General features: G+C 38.4%; 1 protein-coding gene across 8 annotated transcripts in view; it reads left to right on the forward strand.

Annotated features, from left to right (window-relative positions):
* The window catches only part of LOC117159832 (octopamine receptor beta-1R), a 115,379-nt gene that overhangs the window by 85,041 nt on the left and 12,204 nt on the right, over positions 1–18,134 (forward strand). For 7 of the 8 annotated variants that reach the window (XM_033339996.2, XM_076623618.1, XM_076623615.1 and 4 more), the window contains one exon: positions 213–513. The exons of the other annotated variant lie outside the window; for it this stretch is intronic. In XM_033339996.2, coding sequence (XP_033195887.1) covers positions 213–513 — 301 coding nt within the window. The remainder of the gene's footprint in view (positions 1–212; positions 514–18,134) is intronic. 8 annotated transcript variants of the gene reach the window in all.

Here is an 18,134-nt window from a genome sequence, read left to right on the forward strand (position 1 = left end):
ACTCGCGATGAAAATAACAACGACCTATAACAATAACGTCCAACCTTCGATTAAGTGCTTCGTAAAATACAACGCGAATTCTTGAAAAGAAGAAAAAGAAAAAAAGAAAAGGAAAAAAAAAGAAAAACGTAATAGAAAGTAAACCACGAATTCCTCGCAATTCCCTTTATCAAAAGAAAGATTGACACTTTGTGCGTGTGTCGATGAATCAGGTGTGCAAGTTCGAGGTGAATCGACCGTACGCGGTGATTAGTTCCTCGGTTTCCTTCTGGATCCCCGGTCTCGTGATGATCGTGATGTACTGCAAGATCTACAAGGAGGCTGTTCGTCAAAGGGAGGCGCTCAGTCGTGCCTCGAGCAATACCGTCCTAAACAGCGTTCACTTGCATCGGGCGTCCACCTCGAGACATCATTCCAGGGCGTCCCATCAGTTGTTGCTGCATCCGAGCGACGCCAGTGACTTTGGCAGACCTGTGTCTTACAGAACCGCCGCGGAGTTGAACGTGGAGAACGGTGAGTGAACACGCGGCTAGTGAAACATCAAAGGTTTCCCCTCTGTATATAAGTACTACGTCTTTGAATACGGACGGTATGTTTGACAGGTTTAAGGACAGCCTCGGTTTAAGGACTGCACCGAGCTTACAGTACGGACGAAACGTGTTATTAGTGTTGCAATCAGCACGAGTGCTGAAAATTGGCTAATTTAGAATATAACAGAGAATATACAACAGAGCTTGCACTATCCGAACTAATTGCGCAGAAAAAAGTCGGATTGCGGAATTTTTCGGATAATAGAACGAGTAAAATTGCGACTGATTTTTATACGCAAAGTGATATAAATCACTTACGTCTTTACGTTACAATACACTATTAATAAGTAAGTATTAGGACTTGCACTTTTGTGCATCATACCGTCTGTACCATACACGGTCGTTCCTATTGCTAATTGTTGCGAATGCTATCGATTCGTTATTACTCGTCGCTGTTTTCGCTGCTGTTAAATCTCCTTTCGATTCGTTCAATAATTCATATCACTCGCATGTTGAATTAAAAACGATAACCTGATCGAGGAATACACAGAGGGTATGATAAGTTAACTATGTATATTTAAAATATTCGTTTCCTTTTACCGTTCGATGTTGTTCGATTGTTGTTAATAATCGAACGTCCGAATAGGTTCCGAATATACTGTATCAGTTTCAAGTTTAAACCTTGGCATTTGCTGTACGACGGCGATGGACTAACGGACTGACTAATGTAATGGACCACCAAGTAATGAATCGAAACATTCGTCACTGAGTATACAGGGTGAAATAACTTTAATATAAATAACACATGATATAAATTGAATTGATTGAATTGAATTGAATTGATATAAATAATAAATAAACGTACATTTGTACTCCTAGCATATTGCGATGCATTCTGCACATTCTAGATAGATCCCTTCGTAAATAAATAATGAATAATTATTAAATATACCGAGTTTGTTCTAAACTAAACTAAATTGATATTATAATTTTTATAGAAACAGAAACAGAAGTACTAAACATGTACGAGTTCGTTCGTTATTAAGATGACACGATTACCATAGAAACACGATATTACTACAAATAATACATGGATTTAGGTTTTTACACAGGAATAAACAATATACAAATAATAAGAGTTTCTCTCGCATTGTTTCGTACGTTTTCGAAAACTCGATCATTCTTCCCAGAATCTTGCTAATAAAAGCGGCTTATTCTAGCTTTAGCTGCCAAAACAGTGTCACGTCACACTACCAGCGTCAACAATAGCCGATCGTCTATTTCCACTGCCGGTGTCTTTCTTTATTTTTATTCAATAAGCTCTCTTTCTATTCCTACTTCTGGCGAAACCCAATATTCTTGTCGTCTTGCACGCAGGATCCTGAATTCGCGTTATTTATCGAGGATCGTGAATAACGCCATCGTTCTTCACCCCCATCTTGTCACTATTGCTGATCGTACGAAACGAAATCGTAAATCTGTAGTTTCGACGTTCAACATGTCGTACATTATAACGTGAGATTGCCATTCTGTCCGTTTCTCAATTGTTTGTTAGCGTAGGTAGAAGGTAGATACGATAGGCATCAAAGAGCATGCTTGTTCGAGAGAGAGAGAGAGAGAGAGAGAGAGAGTATGTCAGCTGACACGCGTGTAAACCATGGTTTCTCGAGTCTCAGCGCGTTTTACTTTTCAGGGATATCGTCGTGCTACAAACATCTCGAGGAAATAGGATCTAAGAATAGATTTCCTTTTCACTTAGTAATTATCCGTTCTAACGAATACTCAACTTTGGACATTTTACATTCTTCTGCATATTATATACCACGTTTTGTGTATTTGTATATCTTTAAATTCCCCAAAGTGGAATCACTGTAGCAACAAAAATCCTTTTGCCGACGATTGAATTCGAGCGTTTCCTTTCGTTTCCCTTCGAATCTGCAATTTCACTCTTGACGGAACGTTCTTCGGAACGAAGATGGCATGCACGCGGACGGGCAAACGTTTTGGGTCGCTTTTAATATCGGATGGAAATCGCAGTCAAAGCGAAGGGGAACGAGAATAATCGTGGAACGCGTCGCTGAAAAAGCGTGGGGCCGCAACTTTCGCCGCGATTTACCACTCGTGCCGTAATAATACATTCCAACGGTACCAATTATGTATTGCTCGATCAGAAATGACGTACGATTGATGTCGAAATTACCCACGACTGATACCACGTGTAATTTTTCCATCCTTCCATATCCTTTTTTTCTCCGCTGCTTCGTCGATGGTTATGCCACTTTGTTTGGAATAAAAATCAGAACGATCGGATCTTGTTCCAGGCATATTGCTACCATTTGTACCGAACGGTGGAGGACAGAAAATTAAGTAAAACTGAATTAAAAATTAAAAATTAAAACTGATTTCGGATGTATGACCCAGTGCGATTCGCGCGTTACGTGCCTGCTGTAGCCTGCTGGCAGCCTGCTGTATCGTCAGCGTATTGTTATCGTTAATTTAAAATAAATTCCTATTATTACTTGGAAGCTGGTATTGGCATGTAAAAATTCATCACATACTACATACGAAAAAGTATTAACCTATTTATGCGGATAATTAGTCTGGAAGATGTTTGAAATTGTAAAACTCGTCGTACGTCGATGTCAGTTTTCTTTCGAAACTGTAATCGTTACTACAATCAGTCTGCGATACATACTGAGATTAAAATATTTTCTAAACTAACGATTTAGAAACCGTTCGCTTTTCACGCGAACCAATTTTTTATACACTGGCTATACAATGGTTTATTAATAATACGCATGCTCTGTTCATAATTCTGTATCTACCTGCATATACGTATATCAGAATATGAGAATTTTCATTCATTTCTTACATATCTTAAGCTGCTTGACACGTTTTATTACTTTATGTTAAAATATTAGAATTTTCATTTATTTTCTCCTTTTCTTTTTCTTTTTTTATCGTAAGCCGTCTCCAAATTTCCCGATATATATTTCTCAAAATATGAGAAATTTCATTTTAAGATCCGCTGTCCGCTTTTACTTATCGCTAGTATAATTAATTATAAGACGATCAAAATAAGAACGAACGCCTTGTTTATCGACCCTCGAATCGAGTACATTACCGTTTTAAGTCATTTGCACAGACGTGTATGTGATCGGCTTAATGCGCCGTGTCGCGACGTTTCGTGAACGTAATTCGACGGGCAGACGGGTAAAAACGTTTTCTCGGTACCGACACCGACCGCATTCAAGGAGAAACTCGAGCCCGATGGGAACCAAGTCGCCTCGCAAGGTGCCAATCATTGTAATGGAAATAAATATCCCCTTCAGCGTGTATGTGCAGCAGTTGGATAGTTTTTGGACGAGCCGTGCAGTTTCCATGACAGTGTCTGGCAGGCGAGAAATTTTGTCTCGGCCGTCGCGTCGATGTATTTACATCTAAATTTATTTCACCTAAATTAACACCGCTGGGAGATTCGCCGCTCGTAATAAACGCACCTTTTGTTATCCTTGCCGAAAACGCGTATCCGAGCACAGGAAAGGCCGACCAAAAGAAAAAGAAAAAAAAAAAAAAAAACGAACGACAGAAGGCGATTTAGTTTTCGCTTTATATTTTCGCTGATTTATCAGCGTTTGCGTTTCTAACAACAGGGAAAGAATGGGAATTACGGTATACGATATTAAAGAATACAATAAAAATGTTTCCTGTCATTTCGATATTATCATTTAATCACTGCTTGTGTGAAACTCAGTGCGCTTTTCACCTATCGATATCGAGTCCATTTTCAATTACGATTTTCCAAAATATCAAAAATAATTATAACTACCATATATATATATATATTATATAAGTAATTATGTCTTAGTAATGCAGGGTAATAGAAAGAATTTTAGCTAATGAAACAAGTGTAGACTGCAAACACATGGCGGAATGTCCGAAGAACGATCACGACACAATACATTGTTAAACAGGAATGAAAGTATTCTTAAAAGAAGAAAAGAAATACTGTTTTCCTCTAAATGAAATAGCTCGTAAACAGGGTAGAAAATATTGCGACTAAAGGATCGTTCTTAAACGTCAGAGTAGCCGCTATCATCTGCCCATTATCCGATAAATGCGGCTGTTTGTCCCTTGCTCGCCGTCCCATGCTAGATTATGTTACAGTTTCAGCCACCATACGCGACAGCGGCAACCTGTTCCGCCATCGCTACTACGATATTTTACGCGGCCGGGGGTCTCATTATCTCGGCAATATTTAAACCGGTGATGTCGTCCCCGCCACGCGATAAATCGAAAACACTGCAAGTTATATAAATACAGCGACGTCAACTGGCGACAGCGATGCATGAATCTTCCACGAATGATCGTCACGATGGAGAACAGCCAGACGGAAATGTTGCCAAGACTTTGCGATCTCACAGTTACTATTGCTTTTTACACTTTCGATCTCACGGTTTATAAAGCGGTGGTGCTACTTAACGGTACTTCCAGTGAAATATATTCGCATGATTGTGTACAAATATTTCTCACTGTCGTTTTCGACGTTGAACGTACAGTGACGTCGTTTAGCAGAGGCTTTCGAGACAAAGCCAAGCCGCGTAGTGTTGCTCGTCTCGAAGGAAAACTGCGTTTAGTACGATTATTAACAGATAGCTGGACATTACCGATGTCTATTTACGTAAGGCAGGTGGGGCTAATTTTCGCCAACAAATTGCACATACGAGGTTCAACCACAAGTTACAGTGTGGGTATTTTAACGATACCGGAGGTCGTGTTTACTTGGTCGTTCGATCGTGTACGCGTATCGTACACAGCGCATCACAGGACGTTTTATGGACCACGATAAACGTCGTATCACTCAAAACCGAAATTGTTATTTGTTTAGATATTATTGCCTGAGAACATTTATTCTCGCGCTTGCACGTAAACTTGTTGTTCTCTAGTATGCTCTTGCTCACTGGAATTTATGATATATCGAGTGTATAGTAGACATCAGGGTTATTGACATTACTCAGATTAAGTACTATGTATAATAAATTTAGGCACATTTTTGGTCGCAATTGCCGTCGTGCTTGCTGGCAATTGATAATTTACTCGTGCAACTATACAGCCTTCGCGTTTCTATGATCTCGATGAACCCTGCCACCGAATCCACGATCCGTATTTCCAGGATAGTAGCAATCGGTATGTTTAAAGTTTGCTTAAGAATATATATACTACGTTATACGTATACATGCACTGACTACAGAAAGCATCGGCACATTATTTTATTTATTATAGAACTTACATACTAATTTAATTACACTCGCGTGTATCAAGTCTCGTGTCATTTAGCAGTATTTTCGCTCTATGATTACACAAATTTAATGCTATGAAGATGAAACGTAGAACCGGATTAAAAAACGTTTTACTGAAAAAATTCTATTTATCGAATAACCTAACCAACTAGCCGATCTACCGTACAGTTTTGTACCTTGTAAATTTAATACCTGTTCTTCGCGTAGGTACTTCAATTCCAATCAAAGAGTAACATTCTTTCGAATCTCTAAAAGTAACTGTAAAAGTAATTCGATGACTTTTAACGACTGACGATCAATTGGATGGAAAGAGGGATTAAGAACTCAGGTTGAAAAACTCGATGCTTTCGCTCGTATAACGATGATCGATAGAATTCAAGTTACGCTGTTATAGCTATACTGGCACGACTGACCAAAGCATCGATAATGACCTAAATACGGCAGAGGCGCGCTGAATAATTGAGATCCGGGCAAAAGTAAGTTTTACGCCGCTGCGGAATTATGTAGTTGGTACTTGATGCTGCGTGTTCCGTAACGAGAACTTTCTTTTTCTGTTATATCGATCGATATAGTTGCTCTCTACCATATATATTTCCCTGTTTCCTGTCGAAAGTTTGAGGAACGAATATAGGAGAAACATACGTGTACATTTTTCTCTCGTATTTAAATGACACTGATTAATTCACAAGAATAGTTTAACACATTGGCTTTAACGTCATAAGTATTGTAATATAAGTAATAGAAGAGAGACGCGTTTTATACATGTTTAACTCGTGTGTTGCGAAATTGGACTTGTGCCATTTTCAGAGAACAGTAGAAAAACAAGGGGAAAGAGAACAGCAGCTCGACTGTTTCTGGTTGTCAACTGTCAGATATTAATAATGATTATTTTATAGATATAGTTAGATGCTAATAACGTTATTGGAACAAACTTTCCTTCAAAAATATTCAATGACACGTACGAGACGTCGTTCGATACAAAAGGACCAAAAAACAAATGTATGTCCAAAAAGTACACGACAATCGTGAATCGGTACAAGTTGTTTCACCTTTTAAATACCTCTGTACATGTTGAAGTTTGAACGAAATAATACTCGAATGGGAGATTTCATTCGATTTATTCGTGCACCGTTGTTTCACGACGCAACTTCTATCAAACGTTTTTCATCATGTATCTCGTCTTCTTTGTGAACTAGGAGAATTTCTTTCGATATAAACGTTCGTTCGACGCCCATAAATAACGAGATCGCCTTAACGTGGATCATCCCTCCCACAGATACATTTCTCATCGATCATACCGAAGAAACGAAAACCGAAAACCGAAAACCAAAAACCGCAATATTTTACATCGAAAACATCCCATATACGTATATATGTACATATAGGTATATGGGATATAAACCCCTCGGACTGTAACCATAAACACGAGCACTTTGTACGAGTGGTTCCAATATTGAAAGACCTTATTCTTAGTTTGCACGATATCGAACAATATCGTACAATACCTAATGATAATTAGATCCAAGTACATTAAATTTCGTATCATTTGCAATTAGCAGTACTGTCATATGGCTACTAACTACGAAGAGCTTGATTCTGTGAAAATAACGATATATAGAACTTGATTAAAAATCAGCGTTTCATCGAAGCATAAGGATGCGTGCTAATACTTTTTCTAGACACTTAATTAAGCGAGTAATTTTTGTTAATAATGTCAGATAATTAATTAATATAGCCTTAACGCCTTTACGTTACATTAGTTAACATAGCCTTAATCGAAACAAGCCGAGAATCCTGTTCAAACAGCATCGTCGTGATTCGTCGATCCTTCCCGCAGGAGTTCTTTTTTCACGTAAACGTAAACGTCGCAGATTTTTATGAGCCGAGAAGCCTATTTAGAAACTGACCCAGAAAGCGGGCGCACAAAGGCGACTAGCCGTACACACGCGAGACCTTCGCGAAACTTCCCAGATGGAAGCGGAGAGAACAAACAGATATAGTCGAAAAGGAGAGGAACGAAGAAAGTCGCAGCGAAATCCTTGACGGTTCGGTGTGAACGTTGTGCGATACACGGGCGGCACGTTTGCGAAAATACGCTGCGAACCTTTCAATTCTTCGTACGCTGCATCTTACAAGTATGTATTTGGACGCACTAGCCAATTTCTAGCAATAGCACATGAATATTAACGGGATATACACGTATTCCTTCTATAAAAAAGAAAAAAAATAGCAACAGGAAAGAACAACATTTTTTCGTCCAAGATTTAGTTCTCTGCGAGAAGAACGAGTTTGAACATTTGTCCGAAACTATACTTAAACTTGGCTAATTACCATGGCATTGCTAAATAATCGACAGAAAATTATGCTGTATGCGAAAATAAGAAAAGTTGGAAACGAGTATAAAATAACGTAATATAACTTTCTGTATCCATTCGCATCGGTGATTAACGTAGCCCGGCACATCGCAGTCCGAAGAACCATTTTTACCGATTCCCTCGCGTAGAACGATATAAGCCGTACTGCACCGACCCATTCCCAGGATCAACTTCGAAGCACACCCGTTTTACTCCTTCGTTGTGGTTCCAGTGTCGCTCACACCGTCGTCGGCGAGAGCTCCGACACCGCAAGAAAAATATTTCCTTTCCCGCCTTCCTTTGTTTTCCCATCACCGATTGATTCTCCGATCTCCGCTCTTTTATTTCATCAGCTCTTTTGCTTTAGAAACGAACTTGTCAAGTTGCTGGAATAGCGGTAGTGTTTTAATTTTAGGTTTCAAGTATTAATTTGCGCCGAGCAAACGGTGGGCAAATTGGGGATAATTACCACAACTTTCGGGGATGTAGCGAGGATGAGTCGGGAATTATGACATTCGCGAATATTTGGATTGAATATCTGAAATCGATGTGGAAATTTATCTTGGTAGTTATTGCAGGAAATCGAGCAATTTGTCGACTTTTATGAACACGTTTATAAACGTTGAAAAGATTTCTTTCTATTTGCTTCATCCTTTTCCATCTTGCTGAAAGAAACTGTAGAGTTATTTATAATGATAACTGTAGAATTACTATTTTAAATGCATACAGGAACGCTAAAACGTATAAAACGTCCCAAATGTAATATTTCGTATAATATTTAGGGAGCAAAATGTATCTCTTGTTAGAACCTGTTTCTTTATTCGTAGCCAGAAAAAAGAAAAGAAAAAGAAGAAAAAGAAAAATAGGAAAAAAGCTAGGTTCTTACTTATTTTCCATTAATTACGAATATTTTTCTCACAAATAAGGGAAACGACACAACAAATAAGAAAAAGAAAGCGAATAAATTTATTTCAAATAAATATCCTATTACTTTGAAAGGTATCACAGAGATTTATAGGCATAGATAACGAGCAATTAATCAAACAAATATTATCGTTACATGGTAGCTTATTATAAATACAAATAATATATATCACTCGCAGATATTTTGCGTTTTCATATATGCTTTAGTTACATATTATATCATTAGCCTATAATATACATCGCCGAATTAATTGCATTAAAGTATTACTTAATATAGAAAGTTAAGAAGCCTTATACAAATAAATATGTCAAGTCATCATACAATTTCCAAACTTCTAGCCAAATATTATATAAGAACGATTCCTACCGTTCGATTCTAAAACACAAACACAAATATAAGAGTAACATTAACGTTTCAACATTCACGCCTGCAATTCCCTCAAAAAGGGTATCGTATTCCAAAAACGTACGATCCAATTACCAGCTACCCATCAATCCACGAACAACAAGTCACTGCCATAAAACAACCACAAAAAACTGTACCTAATCCGTTTCTATTCTCGTTATACGAGTAATACGACCATCAACTGAAATCGATCCTCGAAACAAGCCTGCCCATTTCCAACCTTCGTCCGTAAGCAGAAAACGACGATTGCTCGAATAATTAAAACATTTTCCATCCATATGTAACACCGTGACAAAGAAGTCGGAAACGACGAAGACGAAGAATTGCCGGTTCTCTCGGTTTGAAACACGGCGTCTGACAGAGCGGACACGAAAGATGATTCTGAAGAACCAGCTGCGAACGGCAAAAGGACGGGGGGGGGGGAGGGAGGGAGGGAGAAGTGGCATGAACAGGAGAAACGCGAGAAAGAAGGAGGACAGGGGTTGCACGGGGATGCGCGGCGGTGGCAGGGATTTGATCTCTCGCAGGCTGCGGTGTGGGGCAGGTCAGTGAACGCGGTTCCAGCAGGCAGCTCCAACGGGAACACCCCGGGACACCCTCGCCCTCTTCGCTCGCTCACTCGCTCGATATCTGGAAACGACGCCTGCAAGCTCCACAGGAAAGAGGGGAGGAACGCTAGAAGCCATGGATATGGTAGAAATAGGCTTCTAATCGTTTCTACGACGTTGCGTGCAATTAGAATGTGTTAATTAGATGTTTAGGGATGAAGAATGGACGAAGAATGGACGAAGAATGGACGAAGAATGGACGAGAAATGAACGAAGAACCGGACGAGTGAAAACGATTAGGATTTGGTTTGCATTAGCCTCGGAGTGGTTTAAATATGTGTCGAAATTTTGCGAGAGCGCCAAGTACCGGTGTTCTTTAAGCTAATTAACTCGCTTTAATGTACATGCATTGAAGCGATTATTTAGATAATTGGATTTTCTTTCGTTCGCCTTGTGTAACTTTTTAATGCTACTGAAAACGTATTTTCTTCAGAATTGGCAAGGGTTCTTCTTAATCCTGCGACGGGATATTATCCATCTCCTCGAATTCTAACAAAAATAGAAACAAAATAGACGATAAATCATGAGTAAAATAAATTATTTGTATAACATCATTGTAATATTTTTTCTATGCAGTATTAATTTTCATTATGGTATTTAGCGAATTCCCTTTTGCCTATTTTTATAGTATATTACGGTATTGTACGATATTCTTTTTTTATTACCGATGCACTGAGATGATGAAAAGTATCGATATCAATGTCAATGTCTTCTACCTTGCGTCGCCTCGTGAATACTGTGCAAACCATTCTTCGTCCAAGCTTTGTCGTCAACGTTATTTGGTATTCGATATTTGTAGCATTCAAAATTTTGAAAATTAGTGTTGGTTTATAAACCTAGCGTAAATCTAGGCAATAAAGCGTCGTCGGAAATCTGACCTCGCGTGAACGAGACCTATTCACGATGGCAACAGAATAAATCTCTGAAATCTTTCAAAGGCAGACTCATCGCATTTTACTAGAAGTACGAAGGCCATCGTGATAAAGGAACACGGCTAGAAATGGAGAAATAACGGCGGTCGTCGCTTTTGATCCCACCGGATCATTTATGAATTGGGAGTTGAGCGAAGAAATCGTAGGCGAGATAAGATCTTCTTTTGAAGAACACGTACGCTGATTCTATCGACGAATCCTGACGTAAAGAACATCGGTGAAAGGACGAGTAGCAGGCTATCTATGAACGATAGGCTGAATACAGAATAGGCTTTTGGAAAAAAAAAGACCAGCCGACGAACGCACGGGATTTTATAGAAACAGAGCTGGACGAAGCGACGACGAAGGTACAAGATCTACTCCATCTAGCTAGATTGAATTTACATAAAGAATAAGACATCCTTCGAAGAAGCTTCGTTTCCGGCTGCAGATTTGCCATGCAGATTGAATAGTCTGTTAGTCAGGATTTCGATGAATTTGAGAATTGGATCGTTACAGGGTATGCTGCGAGAGAAGATGTTTAAATGTTTTACCAACGAACGACGGATGACATTACGTTGAAAAGATGCGACTTCGAGGTCGAGCCAACGGAAATTTTTATGTAATCTCTTGATTGTTGCCATATTATATGCCATGTATATATATTATTCATGTGTGTTATTCAATGTTTCAGTAGGGTAAACTAGTATCAAAACTAAAGAGGAGCGAGGGTAGTGAGTTAAATGTTTCAAAATCTGTTACATTGATGCAAATACTAGTTACATATATGGCGAAAATTATCATTGAACGCACGTTCATATTTCCGCAGATTAGATACGCAGTACATATAATAACGGTAAAATATAACTTTTCAATCAAATAAAATTCCTTTATCTTAATACATCATTTTTTGTTAAAACAGACTTTTCTAGTCCGAGTAACGATCCCTTTATTCATTTTCTGCCTATTTAATCTGTAAATTACACGAATTATAATCTTTACAATCAAATGCTTCATCAGCTAATCACGAACGTCGTTGATTGCTAATCGATGACAATTTAAGGCATACGGTTATTCATAGTTGTGCGTGGTAGCGAAACAAACGATGGGTAATTCAGCAAGCAGTTCCAGCTGTCGGAATCGTAATTCACCGTCGTATTCTACACACACACACACACACACACACACACGTCCATCGCGGCCCATACCCCGATGCGGACTATAATACAATATGATAGACGACACCATGGAAAATGTTCGAACAAAACGACTGCGATTTCCATTTACATCGACGCTTCTATCGACTGAATATTCAGCGTAGCTTTAAATGACGCGATAAATATCGTAACGATAAAAACGACACTCGCTGTTACAACCAAGTTACAGTGTGTCTCTACGATCTTGGATGCCAACAGATATTTCTTTTACATTTAAACCTTGAGTGCCTATCGTGGAGTTAATTGTCAAGAAACCAGCCTAAATTTAAAATTAAAACTGATAATGGTCGTAACGTTTTTCCTCGTAATACCAATAACGATCAATTAAGAGAACGGCGAACGATTTCTCACGATCGACTTTACATTTTCTCGCGATAGTCACAGCAGACAGTGTCCGATTTTCCTTTCGGTCGAAGATCGACAGGAGATGGACGGTTTCCGTCTGGAGCGTCGACGTGACCGGTAAAGACAGATCGCTCGATTTCTTCCAGACCACCTCTGAGTCGCGTCGTGTCTTTAATAACAAAAGCGGTGAGAAAGAATGACATTAATTCGCAGCATCTAATGCAATTTGTTATGCGACAAACTACGCGTAGGAAAAGGATTGGGTTTCAAACTCTTTTTCTTCTTCTTCGCTGCAAGCCAATCTTTCCTTGGTCCTTCGTCGTCGTCGTCGAGAAGATTGATTCGATATACGACTTCGTAAAAAGTATCTACCTGGTTTTACTTTTCTTTAAAGGAAGACGAAGGGGAAACGGCAGCCAAGGAAGAGGAGGAAGGGGCAAAGACGAGGATGAGAATAAAAGTGGAAGACGAATCTCATTAAGCTCGCGACTGAAAGCTCTGAAACAGAATCACCAGAGACTTTATTAGCTCAGATTTTACGAATCGGCATTGTCGATGTACGCTGATGCGATATTCTTTTCTTTTCCTCTTTTGTTCTTTCTCTTTTCTCATGAACACTCACGGGGATTCGCAGGTTTGAATTCCTTGGTGAAGCTGAACAGCGAATTTTGAGAAAGAAAAAAATCTTGTTCGTAAAGTCTTAGCTAACATGAGAGGTAAAAGGAGTTTCTGAAAGGTACTTATTACTTCTTGATAATTCGTGGCTGGGTTTATTTAGACTTGTATTTCTTTAAGGCGTTCGTCTTGGTCTACGATGACTGTGTTTATCTAGTAAATTGGTTGAATCAAGCAACAGAATATTATAGATTCTGAAAGTAGAAAGTTCATAGAATAAGAAGTATAATTAGTGAAATTGCAATCTTCCACCGCAAATCCAATCAACTACCAACCAAATAGAACGTAACTCGCACGGACGTTCGTTTTTCGCATGAATTTAATCGGTCGAGTTTCTAAAACAGGACGTGTCCGTTGAAAGTCGTCCTAAAGTGTCGCCTACCTCTAAGAACCTCTTACTGCTTAATCGACTCGCAGCAAACACGAAGTTCCTGCAGCTTTCGAGGCTCATTCGATCTTGAATAACATTTCGACAATGGTGGCGGGCGCATTAGACATGTATTGAATTCGACAGCCATCGTTGTGTTTTGTGTTTGCCCCCACCTAACTACTCGAACAATAAGAATCTTGATGGTAATATCAAATAGCTACACGTTTCGAATGTACGACGTGTCGAGAAAGTGAGAAATGAGTAAGTATTCCACTTACTTGCAGTTCTTTTCGACTGTACGCTTATACGATCGATACCATTCTTTAAATTAGTGTACCACATTTCTAATAATAAGAGATCGGTAAGAAATCGTTCTGGCTCTCTCTGTCTCTCTCTCTCTCTCTCTCTCTCTCCCTCCCTCCCTCCATTCCTCCCTCTCTATCTATCTATCTATCCATCTATCTATCCATCTATCTATCCATCTATCTATCCATCTATCTATCTATCTATCTAATGTAAAAAGCTCGAAAGTGCCAAACGGTGGAGACTAGGTGTGGACGATCGGCGTATCTGTAAATATCAAAAGAAATCGTGCCGTACTTCCTAATACATGTATAATGCTATGACTTGTAATATTTCTAATACAAATAATTAATTATATAATTGACTATATGATTTTATTCGCCTTCTTCAGCAAAAATCTTTTTGTTTAGTAGCTTAATAATTTACTAATAGTACTAATAGTTTTCCCACAACGAATAATAGGTTCATAACTTTTTACAAGTCGATGTATGTCTCGAAAAATGTCCATTCTCACAACACATTCACAAAGATTCAAATTGAAAGTGACGCGAAATTTGCGACAGTCTACGGTCAGAGATGATTGCCATGTTTGAGCGAATGATTTAATTTTCCACCGTTTGGGTATCAAATAACAATGATACTTTTTAGATCTTAGGGGATTTTTAGGGTAGAAAATTTCAATCCACCTGTTGATGTGTAACGCTCTCCTGGCTTTTGACGATACTTCTTTTAAAAATCGATATTCTTAAGCTACTGGTATGTTCGTTATTCTGCATGCATTTGAATCGTGGATATCGGATTAGGTTTTGGTCATTTTTTATTTTCCGTTCACCACGCCGTAAGGTGGTGGCCAGTCAGATGACGATCTTTTACAGAAAACGGCAGGCGGTAAACGGAGTAATTGGCATTTGGAGCAAACTCAATACATCAATGGTATTCATTTTTAATCGAGTTATAACTAACAGACATTTCTTACAGCCTGACGTGCATGCATTTGCGCCACAGGGCTTTCATCGGATGGATCGGCAGAACATCCAAGCTTGTCCAATTGTCGTTTATGATATGCATACTATACGCTATAGATAAAATATAAGAGTTCCGCTTGGGTAAGATCGTTATATTCGGCAGTTGCGACGCTTCTTAAGCTGCTTGGCAACCAATACTAACGCATACGCTGCTATCGGCGCAAAATTATTATTAAGGCTGTGTTATACATGTAGGAAAAGAGTGTTGAAAACGTTAAAAATTATAGAAATCAGAGAGGTGACAATACCTCTAACTAATTTGTCACATTTCCACTTAGGTTCCATTTCTTTTCAGTTATGTTCATAAAAATATATAGAAATGCGACAAAATCCGCAATCCGTTTGACAATTATAATTATATCGAAAAAATCTATATAATATAGGTATACGCAAGTAAATAAGTCAAAACTGCATTAGTCCTCGACCCAACGGAAATTGCAAAATAACAATTACATCGCAACTAACAATTACCTTACACCACGATTACTTTGCAAAAGTAACAAGATAAACGTCCCACGATCGATATTTCTAATTAAAACAATTTACGAATGCCTGTGCGATTCACTGCAGTGGGACAAAAGCGACGTGGTAATCCTCGTTCAACTAGAACCGCATATTGTCCGAAAGTGGGACAATGTCGTTTCCTTAAAGTCACGTGCGTCGTGTATCCGTCGTGTCTTCACTCTCCAACTCTCCATGCGTAATTTCGCAGAGGCATACGCGCCTCCACTCGCCAATTACACCACGTTACCAGCACGATTACGAGGACAACCGGACGATCGAATGGTTTTTGCACCGGTCCGCAATGGTTACAATCACCTGACGTCTTGCGATGCACTCGAGATACGTGGTAATTGAATCAAAGATGGAGGCCATTTAGGTTCTCATGTAAATTCGCAGGATTATTTTTTCTTTCTTTTCTCTCTTTCTTTCTCTTTTTGTTTATTTGGAGATTGAGAACTCTGACATTGCAGTGGCTCGTCGGGTTTTGCTTCTTGGAGAATGGTGAACGTATTATATCAGGTTGTGTAGTAAGTAGACTACGGATATTTGTACAAATTCCTAGTTCTACTAATATATTTTACTATTACTATTACTATTACATTTTACTATTTTATTCTTATTATTCTTGTTATATTCTTGGCATGTATTGCAAGCATAGGTAATACTAAGGTTACAAATATAGGTAAGGAAGTAATAACGTTACAAAAGTACACGAGGAGATATATACGTGTAGAAGCATTAAATAACGATCTTTCTTTGATACAGCGTTCATTTGCTACTGCTAATAGTAACTAATATCGCACTGTCCTAACCGAAGGTATGCTGTTTAGAGTTCGAGGCAAATTGCTCTAATTCTCGTTGCACTCTGCATCTAGTAGCGTTAATTCTAAGCTATGAAGTAAACGAATATACGATATGTCTGACGTGTTAGATTAAAGAAAGAAACAAATATCAAATAATTATTACTTATTATACGATTTTCTTCTATAAAATTGCAAGAAACAACTGCAAAACACTATAGTGGACGTCTATAGTGGACGTTTTATATCAATCCACTATAATAACGAACGTGTTGGTTTTCAATTAATTTCACCATATCGTTATACATTGTTCGCAATACATTGTTCACACAGTAAGAAAAAGTATAAAAGGTGTGCAAAGTTTTAACGTAACCATAGTCTCGGAAATAAGAGGTTACGGTTACTAATGGTTAGAAATGAACGAGAATCTGGATAGGTACCTTCAAGTTTTAGCGCTTTCATCATTCACTGTAGCATGAATATACACATATATGGAAGAATCAAACTATATAAAATATAATTGACTATGTTGTACTACAAATGTTATATCGTACTTATGAGGGGACTATCGATTAATTAGCATTAATTATCGATGATTGATTAATATTTTTGTTATTAGCCATTTCAAATATCGCGCAAGATTTATTTCAGTCATAGTCAAATGTTTAGATGTGAATATCTGTATAGGCAAGAAGTACATCAAATTTCTCGATAACGTTTCAAATGTTTAAATCGCAACTATTTAAAAAGTAATAAATATATGAGTAATGTATTTTATATTTTAATGGGGCGATTATAATCTCTATATCTCGGAATCAAAGGAGATCTACTTCCTTGGAGTTATATTTTTAAAGACGATAGTCACACATTTGCTAGATATGTCAAATAATATCTTTCAAACGCAATTCTTCTCGAAATTCTGTATCCATCACACCGCGTATAAAATCAATCCTATCTGTTCACGACCGGAATTACGAGCCAAGAATCTCCATATCTGTTGTCACTCGATGTTCCACTATTCGAATCCGAAGATGCTACACATTTTTCGAACCGTATGAATTCGTCGGCGTGCTTGATAGACCGACGAGTAATTGCGTGTGTACACTTAAATCGGCCGTGTCGCTGCACGGGGTTGAAGCTTCCTGCATTCTAATAGATGGGCGGCGCATCGATCGTACGAAAGCGAAGAAGCCGGTGAGCATCGACCAACCAACCTAAATCTGGCTGACCGGGTTCGAGCATGCGAACCCGTCGGCTTTCGGCTTTCGGATACAACCGTTTTCTCATTCTGCAGCTGTGCATTATCTAAACACTGCTTGGACATCACCCCGTCGAAACTGATTCGCTATCTTTCGTAGAAAGAAGAGATATCAACGACGCAAACCCACAGTGGCTGTAAAAAGTTTCTGTACACCGCTGCATTTATCATTGTATTTTTATGCTAATTGTGCAATTAGATCGAACTATATTAACCCTTCAACCGCGTTATAATTAACGATCGGACAAACAAACAGTAGCTTCGTTGCTTCGATATGCCAGCGTATTGATTCGATCGACGCCCACGAAAAACCTTCTCGAGTACGTATCAATGCAACTCTCTCTATCAATAATACTAAAGTGGGATATTAGATAACAACGTTGTAGTAAACGCGAGTGATTTTATCATCCTAAATTCTTAGAGATGCGATATTTATTTTCTTGTTCGTTCGAAAATTATTCCCTATTAATCGAAGACAAATCGCAGATTAGATGAGTGCGAAGTAAAGATTTCCAAATTTATCTGTATTTGTTCAACATTTTTCTCATTGAAATTTATAATTAGATAAGATTAACAAAAAGAGTCATAAACTTTGTATATTCCT

The sequence above is a fragment of the Bombus vancouverensis genome, chromosome 13 (genome assembly GCF_051014615.1).
Source record: "Bombus vancouverensis nearcticus chromosome 13, iyBomVanc1_principal, whole genome shotgun sequence".
NCBI classification, from domain to species: Eukaryota; Metazoa; Arthropoda; class Insecta; order Hymenoptera; family Apidae; genus Bombus; species Bombus vancouverensis.